This window comes from Mytilus galloprovincialis, chromosome 11 (genome assembly GCF_965363235.1).
Source record: "Mytilus galloprovincialis chromosome 11, xbMytGall1.hap1.1, whole genome shotgun sequence".
NCBI classification, from domain to species: Eukaryota; Metazoa; Mollusca; class Bivalvia; order Mytilida; family Mytilidae; genus Mytilus; species Mytilus galloprovincialis.
Genome location: NC_134848.1, coordinates 46,594,450 through 46,615,418, shown reverse-complemented (window position 1 = coordinate 46,615,418; position 20,969 = coordinate 46,594,450). Strand labels below are relative to the sequence as shown.

General features: G+C 33.2%; 1 protein-coding gene and 1 pseudogene across 1 annotated transcript; both read right to left on the bottom strand.

Moving 5' to 3' along the window:
- Positions 1–1,653: 1,653 nt before the first annotated feature.
- LOC143050770 (aplysianin-A-like) lies at positions 1,654–20,654 on the bottom strand (annotated as a pseudogene).
- LOC143051183 (complement C1q-like protein 3) lies at positions 15,936–17,012 on the bottom strand. The gene is made up of 3 exons (XM_076224175.1): positions 16,909–17,012; positions 16,766–16,825; positions 15,936–16,337 (listed from the first exon to the last, which is right to left on the bottom strand). The coding sequence occupies exons 1-3, from the start codon at positions 16,985–16,987 to the stop codon at positions 15,943–15,945; spliced, it is 534 nt and encodes a 177-aa protein (XP_076080290.1). The 5' UTR covers positions 16,988–17,012; the 3' UTR covers positions 15,936–15,942.
- Positions 20,655–20,969: the final 315 nt, after the last annotated feature.

Here is a 20,969-nt window from a genome sequence, read left to right as displayed (position 1 = left end):
TTAGAACATGTTATAAATTTACGACTTATAAAAATATTTTCGCCTACTTTTATTCACAATATACGTTCTGATCTGTGAATCGATTTTAAAACTTGAATGACAAGTAAAACGCATTGTAACAAATTTGCTGTAACAATTTGAGTATCTGTGACTTTGAAATACTTCGATTCGGGTGAAACTATTGATATGCCTGCAAACCTTGCACTGTCGGATTATAATGCAACTTACATGAATACTAATAACAGTAATCAGATATTTTTCGTAACTTTTATTTAATCAGAGTTTTACATCAGATTTGGAATTGCTGCTACGCTACCAAAGACTAAACGGAACAGAACAGGTCAATCAAAACAGACGTATGTTAATTTAAAGGGAAAATGAAATATAATGATTTTAAAACTTGAATGACAAGTAAAACGCGTTGTAACAAATTTGCTGTAACAATTTGAGTATCTGTGACTTTGGAATACTTCGATTCGGGTGAAACTATTGATATGCCTGCAAAGCTTGCACTGTCGGATTATAATGCAACTTACATGAATACTAATAACAGTAATCAGATATTTTTCGTAACTTTTATTTAATCAGAGTTTTACATTAGATTTGGAATTGCTGCTACGCTACCAAAGACTAAACGGAACAGAACAGGTCAATCAAAACAGACGTATGTTAATTTAAAGGGAAAATGAAATATAATTTGTTTAACGTTCACTATGCGATAACAATGGTGTACTGATACATGGCCAATGCCAATGCCATTGCATTGATATACAATATTTATCATATACTTAGCATTGATATGATAGCTTTTGCATATGTGTAATGAGCGGAAGTACACAAGCCATAATTTCCCACTCGGGCTGATAACCCATATCAGGTGCATCTCGTGCACAAAACCCATAATAGTGCCTCTCGTGCAAGTAACTTCCGGTGTTTCCGGTATCGGTTGGTTTTTTTTCCATTGTGACGTCATATATTTTTTATGACGACGTCAAAATTTACGGGAACGTTTGTGGGGACAGTTTAATACATGCTAACAAATGCCATTGACAATTGTGAATCATTTTATAGTACAACAAACATGGAGTAATAATGATTATAAAACTCTTCCAAATTTTCAATGTTTCAAAATGCCTCTATAGGAAATGTTACCATACATATATATGGAGGTAGTGATGCTGTTGTTGGACAAGTTTAGTTTATTTGATTCATAATTTAACTTCTTTATAAAGTTTTTGACTGTTTTAGTCATTGCATTTGTGTATTTGCCTTACACAAAACTATTGTCGGAAGTATATGATAAAGCGATTAATACATGGCCTTTTCCATATCAGCTTGGGTATCATCCCTCGACCCATATCAGCACCTCGACTCCGTCTCGGGCTGATATGGGGGTCTCGGGATGATACCCAGGCTGATATGGAAAAGGCCATGTATTAATCTCTATATATACTGACGTTATGAAATTTAAATACATGTATCATCACTGGGGTGATATCATTGATCAATCCTCACAGTTGCACAATTTTTTATCTAACACCTCTGGGATGATATTACTGCTATACTACCACTTGGGCGAAACCATTCAAGTGGTCTGTAGTAATAAAAAAATAGTAGATTTTCCGTGATGAATCGTTTATATGGCACAGTTGTTTACCGCTTGTAGGGCTGAAAAATTATATATTACAATAAAAAAAGAAATTGAATGTATCCTAGCGGTTTGGTGCCAAAAATTTATTTATATATCCAAAATATGGCATAGCAAGCTCAGCAGACACTAACGCTCCGTTACTCCAAACAGATAAAGAACGAACGTTAAAAGCATTTGAAACAATAAAGACATCATCACTGACTGATGATTTTGTCATTGCCCTTTCAACTATCGGCCATATATATCCCGGTCTCCATGTCTGCCATGCACCACCGTATGGATAATTCTTCCAAACTATCCAAGCAGCATTTGTGGGTCGTGGTATAGTGTTGATAGGAATTTGATATATATCAGACAAATACTTCTTTGTTACTTGATCTAGTTTTATTTCATTTCTTAAGTCGCCAGTAGTTTCGTTTCCCCCATTCGCTCTGTTGAATAATTTTTCCCAGTAAGATATATCTGTACATTAACTGTAGTCTTCACTTCCATCTTCGAATAATTTAATTTTGGATGTAACGCGCCTTCTGATTGGCTGACGTTATTTTGTTATCAGCCCATAGACATAATTTAGTCATGTGACCGTGACGTCATCAACGTTTTTTCATGGTTTTCTACAGTTTAAAATGGAATTCAGAATTAAATTATAAGAAATGACTGTAATATTTTTTCTGTCTATTCGAAATAAGATAAAAAATGTGGTGCACACTGTTAAATAATCCGCTTCGCGCGTTATTCAGTGTGCACCAAATTTTTTATGTTATTTCTTCAGAGACAGAAAATATATTATAGTCATTCCTTAAATAATACTGCTGAGGTAAATATACAAATGAGTTTGAACGGAAATCATATCAATAGTAAAAAAATATGCTTGTATAAATCATGTGCACTTTAAAATGCTGTTGATTTTATAGAACGCACTTTACACGAACAATAAAGATAATCATCCTATAATACTAAACTTAAAACCATAAATAACTTTCTTACACGTGTGACGTTCAGCTAGCGCTAACACCAGTTTTTAATCCAACAGTTTCGGTGGTCAACAACAACCATAAGAGAGATGTTAAAGATAGCAAAGGAATATTTCAACCCTTAAGCCGAAGACAAACTATTTGTCCCCGTCACATCATTTATGTCCTGTCCCAAGTCAAAAGCCTATAGTTCAGTGTTAGGTGTTGGTTTATTAATCTTTTATTTGTTTTTCGTAGATTGTAATCTTATACGTTATGCAGTAATCTGATTTTTTTTGGATATTTTTTATGTCGGTGTATTTTATAGCCGACTAGACGATATGGGGTTTTCTCTTTTGACTTATAATTGCTTATATCACTTCATTTGAAATCTTCTGGATAGTTATTGCCAATCATACATATTTGTTTAGTGGCCCGTTGAAGGACTACTCTGGGTGCGGTTGTTTCTCGTTGCATTGAAGATCCATTGGTAGCCTTCGACATTTATCTGCTCTATGGTCGGGTTGTTGCCTCTTTGACACATTTCCCATTTTCTTTCGCAAATTTACATTTTTTAAATATGTTTAATTAAAACACAAGCATCAGTCCATAAAACAAAACAAAAACTATATAGAACCTCATCAAAAATGGTAATTTAACAAATAGCTTCTATCGTTTCCCAATTGAACTAAATACCATTTTTGATTTCAAATCGGTGCAATTATAAACTACATGGGTATATTATAATATTTAATGGGTAATGAAAAAATATTTTTTATAGATGTAGAAGCTGTGTCTTATGTAAATCTTTCCACGGAAAACTCGAAACGGCAACATCAACAAAGATGGACAAAACAGAACACTTTAAATCAAGAGAATAGGTGAAAAAGATCTGCCATATTTCTGATTTATTACTGGCATTTTGAAGACAATTGTTGGGTAAACCTGGTTTTATGACAAACTTTGTCTTTCACATATAAACAGTTGTTGTATACACATAAAATTATTGTTATGATCAGAACTACAGCCATGGCATAAATTACCCTTGAGGTCCTGCTATTGGAGAACGTAGGTTCGAAAAACAAGTTGTAATATCCGTCTCGCCCTTTTCTGATTGCTTTCAGGTCATGATCATACTTGATAGAATGCCTTCAACAAATTAAACTATTTTTTTGATATTGTTGTGACCTTATATAGAGAATATTGAATTTATACTGATACTGAATTTATCAGTAAGAATATCAAGCGAGTCTGCTAGGGCATTTATTCGTTTTATCGGGTATTTGTCTGAATAAAATGTTTTTTTTTGGTTGCGAATATGAAATAAAATAATTAGTTACTAAAAGTACTTTTACAGGAACAAACCATTGTGATTGTTGTGCGATTGCATGAATGAAATTGCGTGTATTTTATCGATAAATTAACGCGGATGGACATGAACACCTGACGTCGTTGCAGATACATAATGTTATTGCCAAATATTTGATGTATAATCAAGTCCTGTCCATAATTAAAAAATAAATATTAGGCTGTTAGATGAACATAACATTTTTTCAAATTGCCGATAAATGTAAGTATGAGAGTATAAACGACATATTACCGTTAGAATCAGCGTATTTGAATTAATCTTATGTTTAACCAATCCAATTTGTCAGTTACTGTCAGAAAATACAAATGTTAGTTCAAGATACTGTTTTATTTATATACATGATATACGCCACGATTTCAAGCAATTTAAACTAGTGTGTTATAAAATGTGTGTATATCGTAGGCATTGCTCATGTTTTTGGAGCCACGAAAAACAACACTAAAATGAATAACCCCATACAAAACGAAACTATATAGATTTTAAACAACCTTATCACAAGCTTACCTTTGTACATCACGTAAAAATCGTCGAAGTAATTCATTAGGTATGGAGGAAAATCCTGTTGTCACAGTTAAAACGTCGGTCACTTTCTGAAGACGGTGGTTCAGTCTGAACTGTAAATGAGGCACTAGCGTCCGTTAAGTCTGCTGTAAAGGCTTTAGTTTCTGTGATGTATTTTTGTGCCTCAACACTTAAATATTTATGATACAAAGACTGGATACTGAAATAAACATTCAGATATTAGTGGATTAATCAAAATTTCAGTTCATGATAAGGGACGTTGCGTTTGGAATTTTCCTCAGATATCCGTATTTTTGTGGTTTTACTTTTATCCGTAGTTTATTATTCTGATTATAAAAATAATTAACCAACACAAAAGGTGTTGCATTATACAAACGCTCTCATTCAAACGGAAACATTTTCTGTTATCTCATTCACGATATAGATAAAAAAAAATCAACATTGTAGCAGTGTAATGCCGCTGTGTTTTCAACTGCTCTGCTAATTTAATGAACACATATTTATTCAGCCCATTTACAATGTTTAAGAAAACTATCTTTGTGAATCAGCTCAGGGGATTTAAAATACGACGAATATAGACCAACCTTGAGAACAGAATATGATTTTTTTTGACAAAAATAGTAAAAAAGAATATTATAAAAGTGCGTCTTTGTCTTTTAATTCTTAAATAAAGTAAATATGTACGACAGTTATATTAGTATTAGTTAAAAAAATAGGAAAATATTTAATGACTCTTAATTTGAGTTTATAATCAATATTGCATTTTGTTCTATATAGACTATCTTTTTAAATGTTGATAAAAAAATAAAGTATGTACTTCTTATATCTATATAACACACAAAACAAATTTTCGACTATCGAGCAATCGACGAAAGTAGACTTCACATATCAAAATATACAAATATTTAAGACGTAGATGCTTTTTGTGGGTTATGATAGCATTGCTTTAACAACACATTTTGTATTAATGAGGAAGCACTTTATGGAAACTCATAATAAACACCATAAGAAGAGGCATTCGCTTTCAATTATCATATAATATTCTAATTCTGAAAACCAAGACACTACGAGTTAGATCGACCCTACACTATGTATATGCATTGTTGCATACATAAAGAGCACTTGCAGTCCTAGGTTTATGTATGACCGAACGCATTACCTTACATAACCGCATGATTCATGTCCCCAAATGAAGATTATGGAAACGTTTAAAAAATCTAGAAAATGTTTTTTCTTATTCAACAACAATATTGCACATGTTTTTAACAGATTTCTCCACTTTCACATCCATTTTAGTAGATCCCTGCTTCTAGAACACGTAATTATACGTTCACGAATTTTGAAATCGTGTATCAAAACAATGTATCATGAAATTCAATAATGCGGAGAAATTTGCGAACAACAATTTACGACAAAAAGCCTACGTCTCCATTATTCATAATTCATGACGTAAAATTACCCCACGCGGGATCATACTGCTTGCATGCCATTATACAATATCTTCCACATTTTATACTCAAATTTCTAATATCAGGTGTTAAGTGCTTATGTTGTTATTGTTATTTGTATGGAGAGTTGTCTCATTGGCACTCACACCACATCTTCCTATATCTATTATGACAAACATATTATGTTTCGAAATCTGTCTTCAAATATGATCGTAAATTGCTTTCATTTTGAATAAATGTTAATCAACATCATCCAATTTTATTATAAATACATACCTTTGTTTATACATAGGTTCTCCACTCATATCTATGACGAAATACTTTTTATCCGCCTCTGGAATATTGGTTGTAAGCACATCGGTGTAATTCCTGAATACCTCCCTCATTTGAACAGTAAAACATCAGATGCATTAATTTCATTTGCATGAAGTAAAGACTTATTATTAGCGAGAGACCAGTGAAATATTCTTGAAGTATATCCCCATGCGCGTAAAGGTCAGAAAAGCAACTACTGCATAATATAAATTCATGACAGACACAAGGATTAAAATTTCATACGCGCGTTTCTTCTACAGTTGAACGAAAATAATCTAAACATGCTAAACACATGCCTCCCAAGGTATGTTCTGTTTAATTTCATTCAACCTTATTTATATATTTGGCAATTCATTTAAACACGATCGTCAACTAAGTTGCATGCGCGAGGTTATCCCAGTTTGTCACATTCGCGATATTGTGTTTTCTCGTAAGGGTCGCTGCTTACTACTGCTTGCTAAAAATAGTTTTTTTTATAGAAATAAACAATTTTAGTTTATCAAACCATTCAAGTTCACTCTTTCTCTTACTCCGAATAATAATATTCTATATAATTTAATCACTTTGAAACCTTATAATTTGTAACTATTTTTCAAGAATATTTTCGATCAGTTTCCCACAATCATTACATATAGACCTTTTTGTTTAAAATATATACCATGTTAATTCGCCGTTTCAGAATCTAATGCATCATGGGTAATATTCTTTGGTGTACGCTGCGATGCCATCTTGTTTCTAAGGACGCCGTAACGTTTACCGTAGCTGGTGCAAAAAAAAAACCGTCAATAATCATGGGTTGGACATGTGCCGTGTGCACAAATACATCTAGAAACACGCAAAACTTGAGTTTTTTCAGAATTCCAAAAAATAATTTACGGAAAAAGTGGTTACATGCCTTAAACTTAGAGGAGGAAGACGTAAATACGGGAACAAGAATTTGTTCTGAACATTTTTTCGCTGGTGAAAAGGTTCTGAGTAACGGTATCCCTGACCTCTTAATTGGCAAGCAAATAGGTAAAAAATGTGAATGCGAAACTCAAAAGATAGAAAAGAAATCTAAAGTAAAGCTAAATGGCCTAGTAGCATCTCAATTACTTTCAATGCCTTCTGGGGACGCTTGTTCAACAAAATCCATGGTCACGGAAAATGAAATAAAACATAATATACTGAGAGAGAAAATCCCAGATCTAGAAAAAGCGCTAGAACAAGAAAAAAACATAAATACTAATTCATTAAATGAAAAAAAATATGTTCAGTAATAAACTCTTTAGATATAACAATTTCAAGAACAGTGATACAAAGATAAAAGAATTAACCGGATTACCTGATAACCACACATTTGAGATTCTGTTTACGTTATTTGACAAACCTTAACAATACTGGTCTTATGACAAGAAGAATTTAGATGGAAATTTTGGTAGACACAGAGCTTTATCACTACAAAACAAGTTTTTTTTATGCATTTATTGAGGCTACGACAAGACATTAGCCAAACCGTTCTTGCCTCTATGTTCAATATTTCAATATCTACTGTTTCGTGTATTTTGTCAACATGGCCTGTCACATCCAATCAGTATTTTCAAAAATTAATATGAACCCTACAATGGACGAATTGCAGACACTATGTCCCCCTGATATACTTAAAATATTCTCAAACTGCGTTATGATTTTGGACTGTAAAGAGTTTGAGGTCGATGAGCTCAGTGAGCTCGATTAACAGTCAGTATTTAGGTCCGAATATTGGAGTCGTCATACAGCATAGGTATTAGTTGGTTGCACTTGATGGGGGTCATTATCTTTCATCTCCGACTTGTTCCCTGGCAGTAGAACAGATGTTAAGATGTGCAAAAAGTCAGGTTTATTGGATAACATTAAAAAGGCGATAGGTAGAATAAAATCGTGTAGATTCTTAACTAGGAGAATTCCTATTTCATCTTTTCAATTGGCTTCACTACACATACAAAACATCGCTTACCTTACAAATTTCCAACGTTCATTCGTCACTGCTGCAGATCCAATACTTGTCTCTCGCCGTAAAGTGCTTATTGAAAAATTTTGCAAACAGCTTTTACTACTAGATGAAAACGAAGAAAACACAGAGGAAAACATGGAGGAATTCTACATTGCTGAGCCCATTGCAAAACAAAACGTCGGTGACGGTGACCCTGACATTCCTGAGATTGACGTCAGAGAATATGACGAAGAGCTGGTGCTTGGGTTGGTCGATTTGTTAATTGAAGGGGCGATTGAAACCGAGGAAGTGTACAGCATTTGTTAGTCTGCAGATGTAAAATCCAAAACATTAAAAAGATACATAGCTCTAAACTTAATTCTTTGTCTATAATTAGCTAATATTAAGAATGCAGTATCCAAAACGTTGGTCATAAGAAATAATTACTTGCAATACAGTGAAGTGAAAACTAAATAGCAAATAATATATTATGCTTAAACAAACAACAACAAACAAACAAACAAACAAAGAAAGAAAGAAAGAAAGAAACAAAGAAACAAACAAACAAACATACATACATACAAACACTTACGAAAATTTATTTAAAAAAAATCAGAAAAGAAAAAAAAAGAAATAGATACGAAGCAAAACAATACATATATTATAGCAATCAGAAACAGCAAAAGAAAATAATGGAACAGATAAATTTACATTCGATTCAAGAATATCTTCAGTCATTTGCCGGATGATTTAATTTAGAACTTGAGTGAAATTTAATTATAGATTGTACTATGCATGATAACGATTCAACGGTCCGCATTAGCATCATCATTTGAAAGCATATTTTCCTCTTTGTGATTATTTGATATATAAAATCACTCTAATGTGTTGCCATGAAAGTGATTAGAAGTGAAGAAATATATTTCAATACATCACTGGTGTAAAGCTGATGACCGTAACTGCATTCACGGTCATCCCAAGATGTCGGATGAAAAATTAGGTCAGTTTCTGTATTGTCTGTTAAAGTGTTTCTATATCATTTTCTTTACAAATCATACATTGAAACGATGTAAATTTATAAAAGAATCACTCGGAAATCACTAATAACTTCTGAAAAATGTGCATGAAACGGGAAATTCGATTTGAAAAAATCGCCAAGATGACCGTAAATCACAATCGAGATGACCGTAACAGAATCAACGATTCATAACAAGGCTGACCGTAACTGCTATTAAGATGACCGTAATTTGTAAATGATGACCGTAACTTTTAAAGGATGACCCTCAATTCCAAGAAATATCCGTAATTATATAACTATCTTTTTGTATCAAATGATTGCCAAAAGACATGCAAATGAACAGGAAGGGAAAACATGCCACAAAAGCGCGATAAAATGACACCTTACAAGCATAATAAAAAAAAAATGGGGTGCACAGCCTTCAACTGCTCGACAAAAGATTTTTGTTTGTTTCTGGGATTCCTTTTAATGACATATAATAAATACACATTTTTAAAAATGCCAAAAAATTGCATGTACACCCATTGATATTATATCGTCTTTCATTTTGTCGTGCAAATAAAATAACAGAAATATTTTGAAAATATCATTCGAATAAACTAGTGAAGGTGAGCTCCAGCAAAGTAGATCCTTAAAATAGTGTTGTACGAAAAGCGTATCACAAGGCGGAACGTTGTCAATTTGTATATATACAGAAATGTTATTCATACAGTCAGGATTCTACCTCTTTAAAATTATCTCCCCATTACGCCAGTTCATGCTCACAATCGTAGAAATGGAAGCCATTGTGGGGATGACGCTCTGCCAATTTTGCTCTTGAAAACTGATAAATTTATCCACATAGCACCATTACGATCGATCGTTATATGTCAGTTATATTTTAAAAGACAAATGTATCTACTAGCTAATGAGCATTAGCAAATGATCTTGTCTGCATTGATTCAACTTAAAAATATTGTCTGTTCGGATGTCAGATAGAATTTTTGAAAAATCTTAAGCATTTAAAAAAATTCTAATTAAATATTTCTTGGAAGGGCAGACTAAGCATTTTCAGTGGTTGAAGATTATAAACCCTAGTTATCACACACAAGAAAATCATATTTCGAAGATATCCATTTTCATCATCCAAATTAAAAGACTGTCCTCAAGTACTTTTAGAAAAAATAGCTATTCGAACACACCTGCTCTGTTTTTGTGATTCATTAGATAGGTATCTCACTTGACCCATATATTTCATCTTTTCGTACTGTCATTTTTTTACGTTTTAAAGTCAACCTGTAGCTTTGATATATAATAATGATAGAATCTGAAGCGAGATGCTATATAAAATATCTTGCTTTGTACGTTTTAAAGACAAAATATACACCCCAAACATGCCCTAACATAAAAAGGTGCACTCGATTTTTCTCTTTTCGATACAATCGTTACCTGTTTTGGGGGATTTTTTCTTGATTCACATAATGGAAGGGCAGACACGAAAATTTCTGAACTAAAAGATTGATATGTTCTCCGTCCGTGATAACAAAAAATCGGAGGTTATGCATTTTCTACATCCAACTTTAGATACTATATATAAAAAAGAAGATGTGGTATTATTGCCAATGAGACAACTATCCAGAAAAGACCAAAATGACACAAACATAACAACTATAGGTAACCGTAAGGCCTTCAACAATGAGCAAAGCCCATACCGCATAGTCAGCTATAAAAGGCCCCGATAAGAACCATGTCGTCGACTTGATATCTTATTGTTTTGCATTACTATGTAATAGATACATTGAAAACATATGCAAATGGTGTTTTTAAAATAAGAAAAGTCGTTTTATTTGTTTCTATTAACTTTTTAAAATTTTGTTACTATATCAAACATTACAGTTAACATTTATCGCTTTCTCGATAAACACAAAGCTTCGATTCTTTTGTTCTATTTCAAAAGTGTTTCCGCCTGCATATATCAAGACAAATTAAGATTTTAATCTGCTTCCTCTGGAACCATACACATGGGGTCGATTACCAAATATTCTTATGTATTATTAATGTTTTTAATGCTCGATGTATTGGCATTATGTTTTTCTGGTCTGTGCGTACGTTCGTCCGTTCGTCTGTTTGTTTTTCCGTTTGTCCAGCTTCAAGTTAAATACAATTGAAACTTAGTACACATTTTCCCTATGGTATGATCTTTTTAATTCTAAAGCCAAATTACAGTTTTTTTCCCATTTTCATAGTCCACTAAACATAGAAAATGATAGTGTAGATGAGGCATCCGTGTACTAGGGACACATTCATGTTTCTTCAAATTTTCGTCGTATCGCTGTCAATTTGTGTTAAAATTTTAACGTCGATATCAATAAATATTTCATTGTTTACGAGAAATATGCAATTTACTATCATTGTTATAAATCCTAAATATGGCCAATTATATTATAGTTCAAAACAAGAGGCTGTCACAACGACAGCAAACCGGATTTATTAATATTTATTTGTGTCCTGGCAATATCACAAGAACCATTACTGATGAATGGTGAAAGTGAAAATCATCAATATCAAATTTGACCTCCATTTTGTCATCAGTATCAACATCTTAAAATTTGAAAAGCTTAGATTGAATGGTTCATGAGTAAATGCAACAACGTGAATGGAAACACCATTTCACAATCTTTCAAGAACCATAACTCCTGAACGGTAAAAGTCAAAATCGTCATTATTGAACTTGACCTCTAATGTGCCATCAGTAACAACATATAAAAATTTCAAAAGCTTTGGTTGAATGGTTCATGAGAAAATGCACGGACACGACTGGAAACACCATTTTTTCAATCTTTCAAGAACCATAACTCCTGAACGGTAAAAGTCAAAATCGTCATTATTGAACTTGACCTCGATTTTGTCATCAGTAACAACATATTAAAATTTGGGAAGCTTAGGTAGAACATTTCATGCGTAAATGCACGGACACGACTGGAAACTCCATTTTTCAATCTTTCAAGAACCATAACTCCTGAACGGTAAAAGTCAAAATTGCCATTATTGAACTTGACCTCCATTTTGTCATCAGTAACAACATATTAAAATTTGGGAAGCTTAGGTAGAACAGTGCATGCGTAAATGCACGGACACGACTGGAAACTCCATTTTTCAATCTTTCAAGAACCATAACTCCTGAACGGTAAAAGTCAAAATCGCCATTATTGAACTTGACCTTCATTTAGTTGTAAGAAACAACATATTAAAATTTTAAAAGCTTTGGTTGAACGGTTCATGTTAATGCACGGACAACATTTGACCGCCCGCCCGCCCGCCCGACCGCCCGCCGTACATCCCCAAATCAATAACCGACATTTTTGTCACAAAAATCCGGTTAAAAAGAAATTTATGAAACATATTTATATCCGCTAACCGAGCCCTTATTGAGATCGATAAACTCAACAAAAAAGCTTTGAATACAATACGGATATTTCTTAGAATTGATGGTCATCCTATAAAAGTTACGGTCGTCCTATATAAATTACAGTCAGTCTTTACAAATTACGGTCATCCTTTACAAGTTACGGTCATCTTTTTACCAATCACGGTCATCCTTGTTTTATGTTACGGTCATCTTGAAAATATTTTGATTATGATTTACGGTCATCTTAACGATTTTTTCAAATCGAATTTCCCGTTTCATGCACATTTCTCGGAAGTAATTAGTGATTTTCGAGTGATTCTTTTATAAATTTACATCGTTTCAATGTATGATTTGTAAAGAAAATGATATAGAAACACTTTAACAGACAATACAGAAACTGACCTAATTTTTCATCCGACATCTTGGGATGACCGTGAATGCAGTTACGGTCATCAGCTTTACCCCAGTGATACATGTAATAAAAAAAAAACATCATTACTCTTCCTACATTATATACAGGCATGACCAAAATGGTTTACTTTTTTAAAATTGTTATTTGGATGGAGAGTTGTCTCATTGGCACCACATCTTCCTTTATATATTGGTCAGAATGAATATCTGTTTTTTTTGGTTTGCACGAGAACATATTTTTATTCACATGCAATTAAATTACACAAACACGTACATATATAATTTGAAACAGAATCGTGTTGTTAAAAACAAATGTATTCCTTCTTGGCATATTTAAGCTGCAATATTGTTTGTACACGGCAAACTCTGTCTGACAGTTGTAATTTATCAATTGCATTCTGTACACGACTTGTTATTTTGTCTTCAGTTAATGAAGGGTCTGAATTGAATGTTTTTTAATCCCGCTTTTGTCTGCGTTTTGTTGGCTGTTTTTCCCATACAGATAGGTCAGCTATACATGTTTTAGGCCACAGCAATTTCTTTTTGGGTGTTTTGTTTTAAAGTGCAAGGAGTATTGTCATCGATATTAATCTTCTTTTCACAACGTAATGAGTTGTCTTTCTGTTTGTACCTCTGAGACCATTCTATAAGCTGATGTAGGACAGCGGATACATGACCGCATGTACCAGACAATCTGAAAGCAAACAAAAAACATCATCAGGGACTCTGAGCAAATCTTTTTGAAACATTAGGCGGATTTCGGTAAGTCGGTAAATGCATTGACATTTTTCAAGTTTAACTCAAAAAGTCGGTTTGCTCAAGGACCCCCTCCCCCTTTTTCAAAATCATTGGTGCTATGTTAAAAAAAATTTGTAAAAGTCAGCAGAAGGGGTAATACAACTATATTCTCCTATTTATCTGATTCATAGAATGTGTCTATTTGTCTGATATATAAGCAGTTTTGTGCATTCTAGAAAGAAAAAAAATTACGTCACCGGGACGTGTCCCTGCTATCAGACGGGTTATATATCGGACATGAAGAAAAAGATGCGGATTCAGTCTTTTGAAAAAGAGGACCCCAAACTAGGAAACGTCAATAGTTTGTCCCTACCTTAAATATGAATTTGGTCCTATATGCGTTGAAACGTGCTGTCTAGGTATACAGTTTTTTTTAACTCGAGTAAGAACAGTTTGATAGCAATTTTCCTCATAAAATTCCGTGACGAGTGAAAAAAAACAACAACATTAATTCATATATGTTTGCCACTTTGTGAGTTTTCAAGTTGTGTTACTTCATGATCATAAATTCGTTGTAATTTTTCCAGGATGTTTTTGTTGGTATATTAATTTATTCGACATGCATTTCTGCTTTTCCTAATTTTGTAAACGTTAATTTACGCCTTCTAATATGTAGACTCGTCCAAAGAGATTCTGATTGGCTTATCCACTGTTGTGGAAGTTGATTGGGCGGTAAATTCTAAATGTATGTGTATACTGTATGACTATGTGTACATAGAATGCAGTACACATGCGACAGTGGAATGTGTTGTTTTGTTACATTCTTGTGTTTTCTTTCAAATTTAATGAGACAAATAGTGCCTTAAATGCAACCATATCAAAGTGTTTCGTATACGCATTGACTTTGCAAAAATTAACACAGATGAGCGACATAATAGGCTGAGTTAAATAAGTGACACTGGACAAAATAGGATTTTATTATTATGACAAAACATGTGTGAATATAGGATGAAGAAGAAAAGGAAGTCTGCATATCAAGGTAGGATAAATATATCCAACTATTTTATTTGTTAAATCTATGATCTGTGATTTTTGTATTTAGTATTTCACTTACCCGGCTTTGCACAAGCAAACAGCAAATGTAATCTTGACTTTGTTTTGATTTTGCGGGTCATATTTCTTTATCTGAATGCGGACCTCATGCGTTTCTTTTCTTATGGAGGCATATACAAAAGCTTTAATATAAAGTCTATGACTGACTAAGCTTGTTGTAGGTGCAACATTTTGAAAAGAAATGACAATGTCTTTTACAAAGCCTGCATGAAATATTTTTGCACCACGACTCAAAGTTCTGAAACTCAGGTCTGTTCCTCTATTTTTCGCCATTATTTCAAAATATTTGTATAGTTCAGAGGATGTAAAAAGACTAATAAATACATTTATTTCGTCCGTTACATTTTCTAATTGTTTCCAGTCGTTAACAGGAAAGACAGGAGGTTTTAAAGTAGGAAATTTCTCTATTATTTCGTCGGTTAGTTTAGATGTCGTTAACTGCTGATTTTTTTGTCAGTATAGTATGTGTAGTCTAGGTCATACAAGGAGGTTGACTTCGTTTGGACTGGCAGTATATTTTGCACTGTTGAAACCAATTGTGATTTATTTAGTCCTGCAACTGAAATACCACGACAGCGTAGCCAAAACTGCAACTCGGAAACCTTCAACAAATGTGGCAATTTTCCTTGCAGTGATGCTCCCGGTATATCATCTTCCGTGAGCACCCACGGAAAATTATCTGGGTTATCTAATACCGGGAGTGACGCATCAAACTTTAGTTCTTGCTCAACATCTCCTACTAACTCATTATCATCCATAATGATTATAACTAAACGAGATCAATTCTAAACCTTCGTGGCGTTATGTAATAAAGATTGATTTTTCCGGTTAAATGCTGGTAATCTTTAATTTAAAATTTTCTAAAGATACGCTCTTAAATTTCTAACTTACAGGAATAATAGGAGCCGCTATTTCAGTTACTAAAACATATACAACAAACCAGACAACTGCAAAAGTTCTTTAAGATCAGAAAGTCTAAAGTGATTGGAACTAACAGTACAATCAGTCAATGGAATGGCAAACTATATTTGAATACAATAAACATGAAATAATGTTTTACAATATTTATTGCATAAAATGACCCGAAAACATAGTATAGCTGTCTCCATATATTCCACCGTAGCTCCTGGGATTGCGGAGATAAATTCTGTCTCCCTTCATTACTTCTATTATGACCTGAAGTGAACCTGCAGTACCTTGATCCTTTGCTGAATGCGCTCTTACTATGAACTCATTATTTTTCAGTAGATTCAACTCAAGCCAATTGTCACCATTCGAGACAAAATTAGCAGCAAATGTATACAGTCCTGATTTACCAACTGTAAAGACTCCAGATTTTGGATCGTATCCTTTTCCAACATTTGTCACTACACGATCAAATTTGACTACAGCATTCGTACCAAGGGAAAGGGTTTTAGTCAGAGTTGCAAAGAAAGCTGGTTGCAAACTCGGCTTACTGACTGTAAACAGATTAGGCATGATTAAGTATTACAGAATATTATATGTATAAAGACGAATATATATTATATATTCAACAATTTATTTTTATCATCTGTTGGGAGACGCAGATCAGTATACGTATTCCTGGTCACTTACTTGAGAATCAAACTTTTTAATAAACGCTTTAACATATCTTTCGTATCACGTCACATATTTATGATTATTTTTATTATCATTGATGACCAATTTCTATAAGAACATAGCTTATTTTATTTTATAATAAAGGACAAAACGTTTGTTACACGACAACACGAGTAAGATGTACTTTCATTGTCTGATTTTATTCGAACGTTCGATATCTATGATTTGTCTATGTGCTGATTTTGATTGCACCTAATATTTTTATTATTATGATCAGTATAAAGGAATAAAGGAAGGTAAAACTAACCTGATTTCTGACACTTGACTTTTAACATCACATTCATTAAGTCTTCAAAGACGTCATTACCTGTAAAATATAGAAATAATAAGATTTTTTTTTCTTTTCACATTGTTATATCACTTTCACGTAACAAAATTTGTTGAACTTACCAATACTTGGAGGACAGGAACCCTGAACACCAAATGTTGCCAGAGCAGATACAAACAAGAAAACCACAATGAATGCCATTTTAACTCGACTTTCTGTCTTCGTTGTTTTGCTTTTACTTTTATACGGGGATGGCGTTTTACCTCATACCAATAATTATTTTTCCAATAATTTCAAAATCGCGTGACAACTGCAGATGTTACTTATGTCTATACTTTAATACAATATCATACACAAATTTAATTTTCAATGGGAGAAAAACTTAGCCGCTCTTGATGGTATGCTTACTATCTGACGGCACAAAAAAAACCCTGAATAATATTAGGGCGATTTAACTAAGACTAGCTATGGATCCCCTCCCCCCCCCAAAAAAAATGGTACCGAACAGAATACTGTAACTGCAAAAGTTCATGCAACTGCATTTTTACATGTAAGCAGCCTTCTCTGCGACAAAACACACAACAAATGCCTTCAAAAACTCTGCACAGTCTTACTCTACTGCTATTTGAAATTAGTAAATATCTTGTGGTAAGTCGATGTTACAATATTGCATTGTCTTTATGTTAAGCTTTACCAGGATCTCTGTGAACGACGAAATTGAAATAAACTATTCTTGTAATGGACACAAATATTACACTGCACATTTCATGTGTCTCCATGTTAACGTAAGTGCAGTTATTGTTATTACCATAAGAGGCAATAAATAACAAACACATTTTAAATATAACTTGAAAGCTCAAGTTTTGCGTGTTTCTAGATGTATTTGTGTACACGGCACATCTCCAACCCATTATTATTGACTTTTTTTGCACCAGCTACGGTAAACGTTACGGCGTCCTTAGAAACAAGATGGCGTCGCAGCGTACACCAAAGAATATTACCCATGATGCATTAGATTCTGAAAGGCGAATTGATCAGTCGGTTTTCTCTCGTTCGGTCGCAGTCTGTAGGGTGTTTTATAACCACCCAATTCGTCATAACGCAAGTGCACTCCCCGTACATAGACAGTGGTGTCAGGTGATGGCCCAGAGCCTAAATCGAATCTAATAATCGTAAGCCCTAACTGTTGTATGGTATTATGTAGTAATGCATGTGCTAAAAAGTATAAATTAAAATATTATGAAAGTATAAATCATAAAGCTAAGGATGTTACAAAACACCCTAAAAAGATATGTATCAAAGTCAAAATAATAAGTTGACGAGATTTAAGCACGGAAAAGTGGAATGTGTCAAAGGGACAACAATCCAACAAAGGAGCAGAACATAGTTGATTTCTGCTAATTCGTCTCCAACGCAGCGGTCAAATCCAGCTGGGAGAGGAGCTTTAGCTGTCCCCCAGATAATGATGCAACAGGTTAAGAGCAGAGGACACCATACAAAATTAGAAGCATATAAATTAACAGGATTATAAACAAAACACACATACACAGGACTAGCAAAGGTAAGATGTTTGTCTCATAACACTTTTTTTGTCGATTCGCATAAGACTTCAATAGCTCATAACATGTCTTTTACCAAAATTTAAGCAGACTCTAGATTACTTTTTTTTCGATTTGAAACGAAAATAATACCTATTAATAATGGAAAACAACACGCTTAATAATTTCATGCGTCTGCTTTTCTGGATTTACCTTCATCAGAAACGCTCAATACCAAACATTTGAAATCCGAAGATGTATTAGTGCCGAACCCGTTGAAGAGTTATATGACAAAAAATACCTAAAATAAATAGCCAAATTCATTTAAAGTCAACTTTGCCTGAGGGAGTCGAAACCTTAGTTTCTTAATAATTTTTCCGCCATTTCTTTTTATAAATTGAATATCTCTGAAAGGTCTTCCATAGGTTAACAATATGGCGTTGTTCCTTATATCAACGAATGCTCTTCTGACTTAAAGTATCAATTTTGAATTCTAGTTTTTATTAATTTTATTAAGGTACATCTTTAACATGTTTGTGTCGTATTTCTTGACATAAACACGTGACAGTGCAATTATTCTTTCATTCAAACAAGGTGAAACTACGAAAATATCAGACTTCTAGAATAATCCAAAACGGAAAGGCAAGTCCGTAATCAAATCAAAAGTTCAAACACATCAAAGGAATGGATAACAACTGTCATATTCCTGACTTTATACAGCCTTTTCTTATCTAGAAAATGGTGAATTAAACATGGTTTTATAGCTAGCTAAACCTTTAACTTGTATGACAGTCGCATAAAATTTGATTATACTAGGTAAAAATGTCAAATGTAGGGGTACAGCATTTAAAATTGTGTTATAATCTGAATCACTATAAAAACAAGCGATTTTTTCAAATGAATACTTAATTCTTCATAAATCAATAGTTTTAAAATTACCTTCACGGTAGTATCTCATCCCACCCCAACTCCACATTTATATTTGGAATATCTGGGAACCGTACTGTATAAAATCTTCCTCCAAATCGGTTTGAATACTCGTATATAGATATTCGTTTATTTTGATGTCGTAATCGCCATGCAGCGTACGTACCGGCTATTCGGGCACCAATTATGGTTATGGCATCACATTGGGCAACTGTAATGGATATGGTTTGTTAGTATAACTGATACTTTATGTGAAATGTGATTAAATAGTGAGGACAATAAACTAAATGTTTTAAGAAATGGATATATTAAAATACATCCCATCCGCACTATCATTTTCTATGTTCAGTGGACCGTGAAAATGGGGTAAAATCTTCATTTTGGCATTAAGTAAGAAAGATCATATCAAAGGAAACATGTGTACTAAGTTTCAAGTTGATTGGACTTCAACTTCATCAAAAACTAGCTCGACCAAAAACTTTAAACTGAAGCGGGACAGACGGCCGAACGGACGAACGTACGCAAAGACCAGAAAACATAATTCCCATTAATGGGGCATGAAAATCAAAAAACTATTAGTTTAACATCTTGGTAAATAAAGGCAATTATAGTATATCGGTGTTCAAAAGTCAGAAATAAATTGATGGAAAACAAATCCGGGTTACAAAATTTAACCGAGGAAAACACATGTATTATAAGGACAACAAAGAATCACCAGAAACACTGAAGTGAAACAATTATAAACGCAAAAATACATAGAAACTAACAATTTGATATTGCAATATTCCTGACTTCGTACATGGAATTTAAAGACAAAATGGTTGGTTGAACCTGGTTTAATCATTAGCCAAACCTCTCGGGTTATGACAATGTTCGGGGTCGTTTCTCATCTCTAATAAAGAAATTTGATGTTCGCACATTCCATTAAACAGTAGGAAATTAAAATCGAAAAACTACCTTAAAAACTGAATTTTGAATACATAAAATAATAGCATACAATGATACAAATTGTTTAACATTATTATCTTCCATATGGTACGAAATAGTATACATTATGATCTCTAAAATGGTATAAATAAGGTAAACAATGTAATCTTTCATATTGTACGAAATGGTAACATTGTTATCTGTAAAATATGAAATGCATATGGCTGGTACGAAATTGTTATGGTATGAAATTTCATTCATTAATTGAAATATTCAATGGAAAAAAGTTACCCGAACTTAAAAAGAATACGCATGTAGTACTTACAATCAATCGATTCATCAATAATCAGGTATTGTCTATCTCTCACAGATTCAATTTTTTAAATACGTTTTGTGTATCCTAAGGAAAATGGTTGCAATATCAGAATAAATATAAATAACTGCATCAACACCTTTCGGAGAGACGGTGTTTTCATTGTCTCGGGGGCGAAGCCGTCCTGATTATGTGCTCAGAATAATATTATTGTTACAATAAAAATGTTGAGATGACTTATGATAGCCAATAAGACAACGATTCACCTAGTTTAAACAAATGCAATTATAAGTCATAGTATATGTTACGCTTACTTTGACTTAAACAAATCACATCAATAAGAATCACGTGGCAAGAAAAAAAACAAATCATTAAAAGTCCAATAGCAATGCATCACTTTTATTTTATAATTACTCCAATAAGCTTATCTAATGTTTGTCAAAACGTATTCTAAATATTCGATTACGTGTTACAAAAC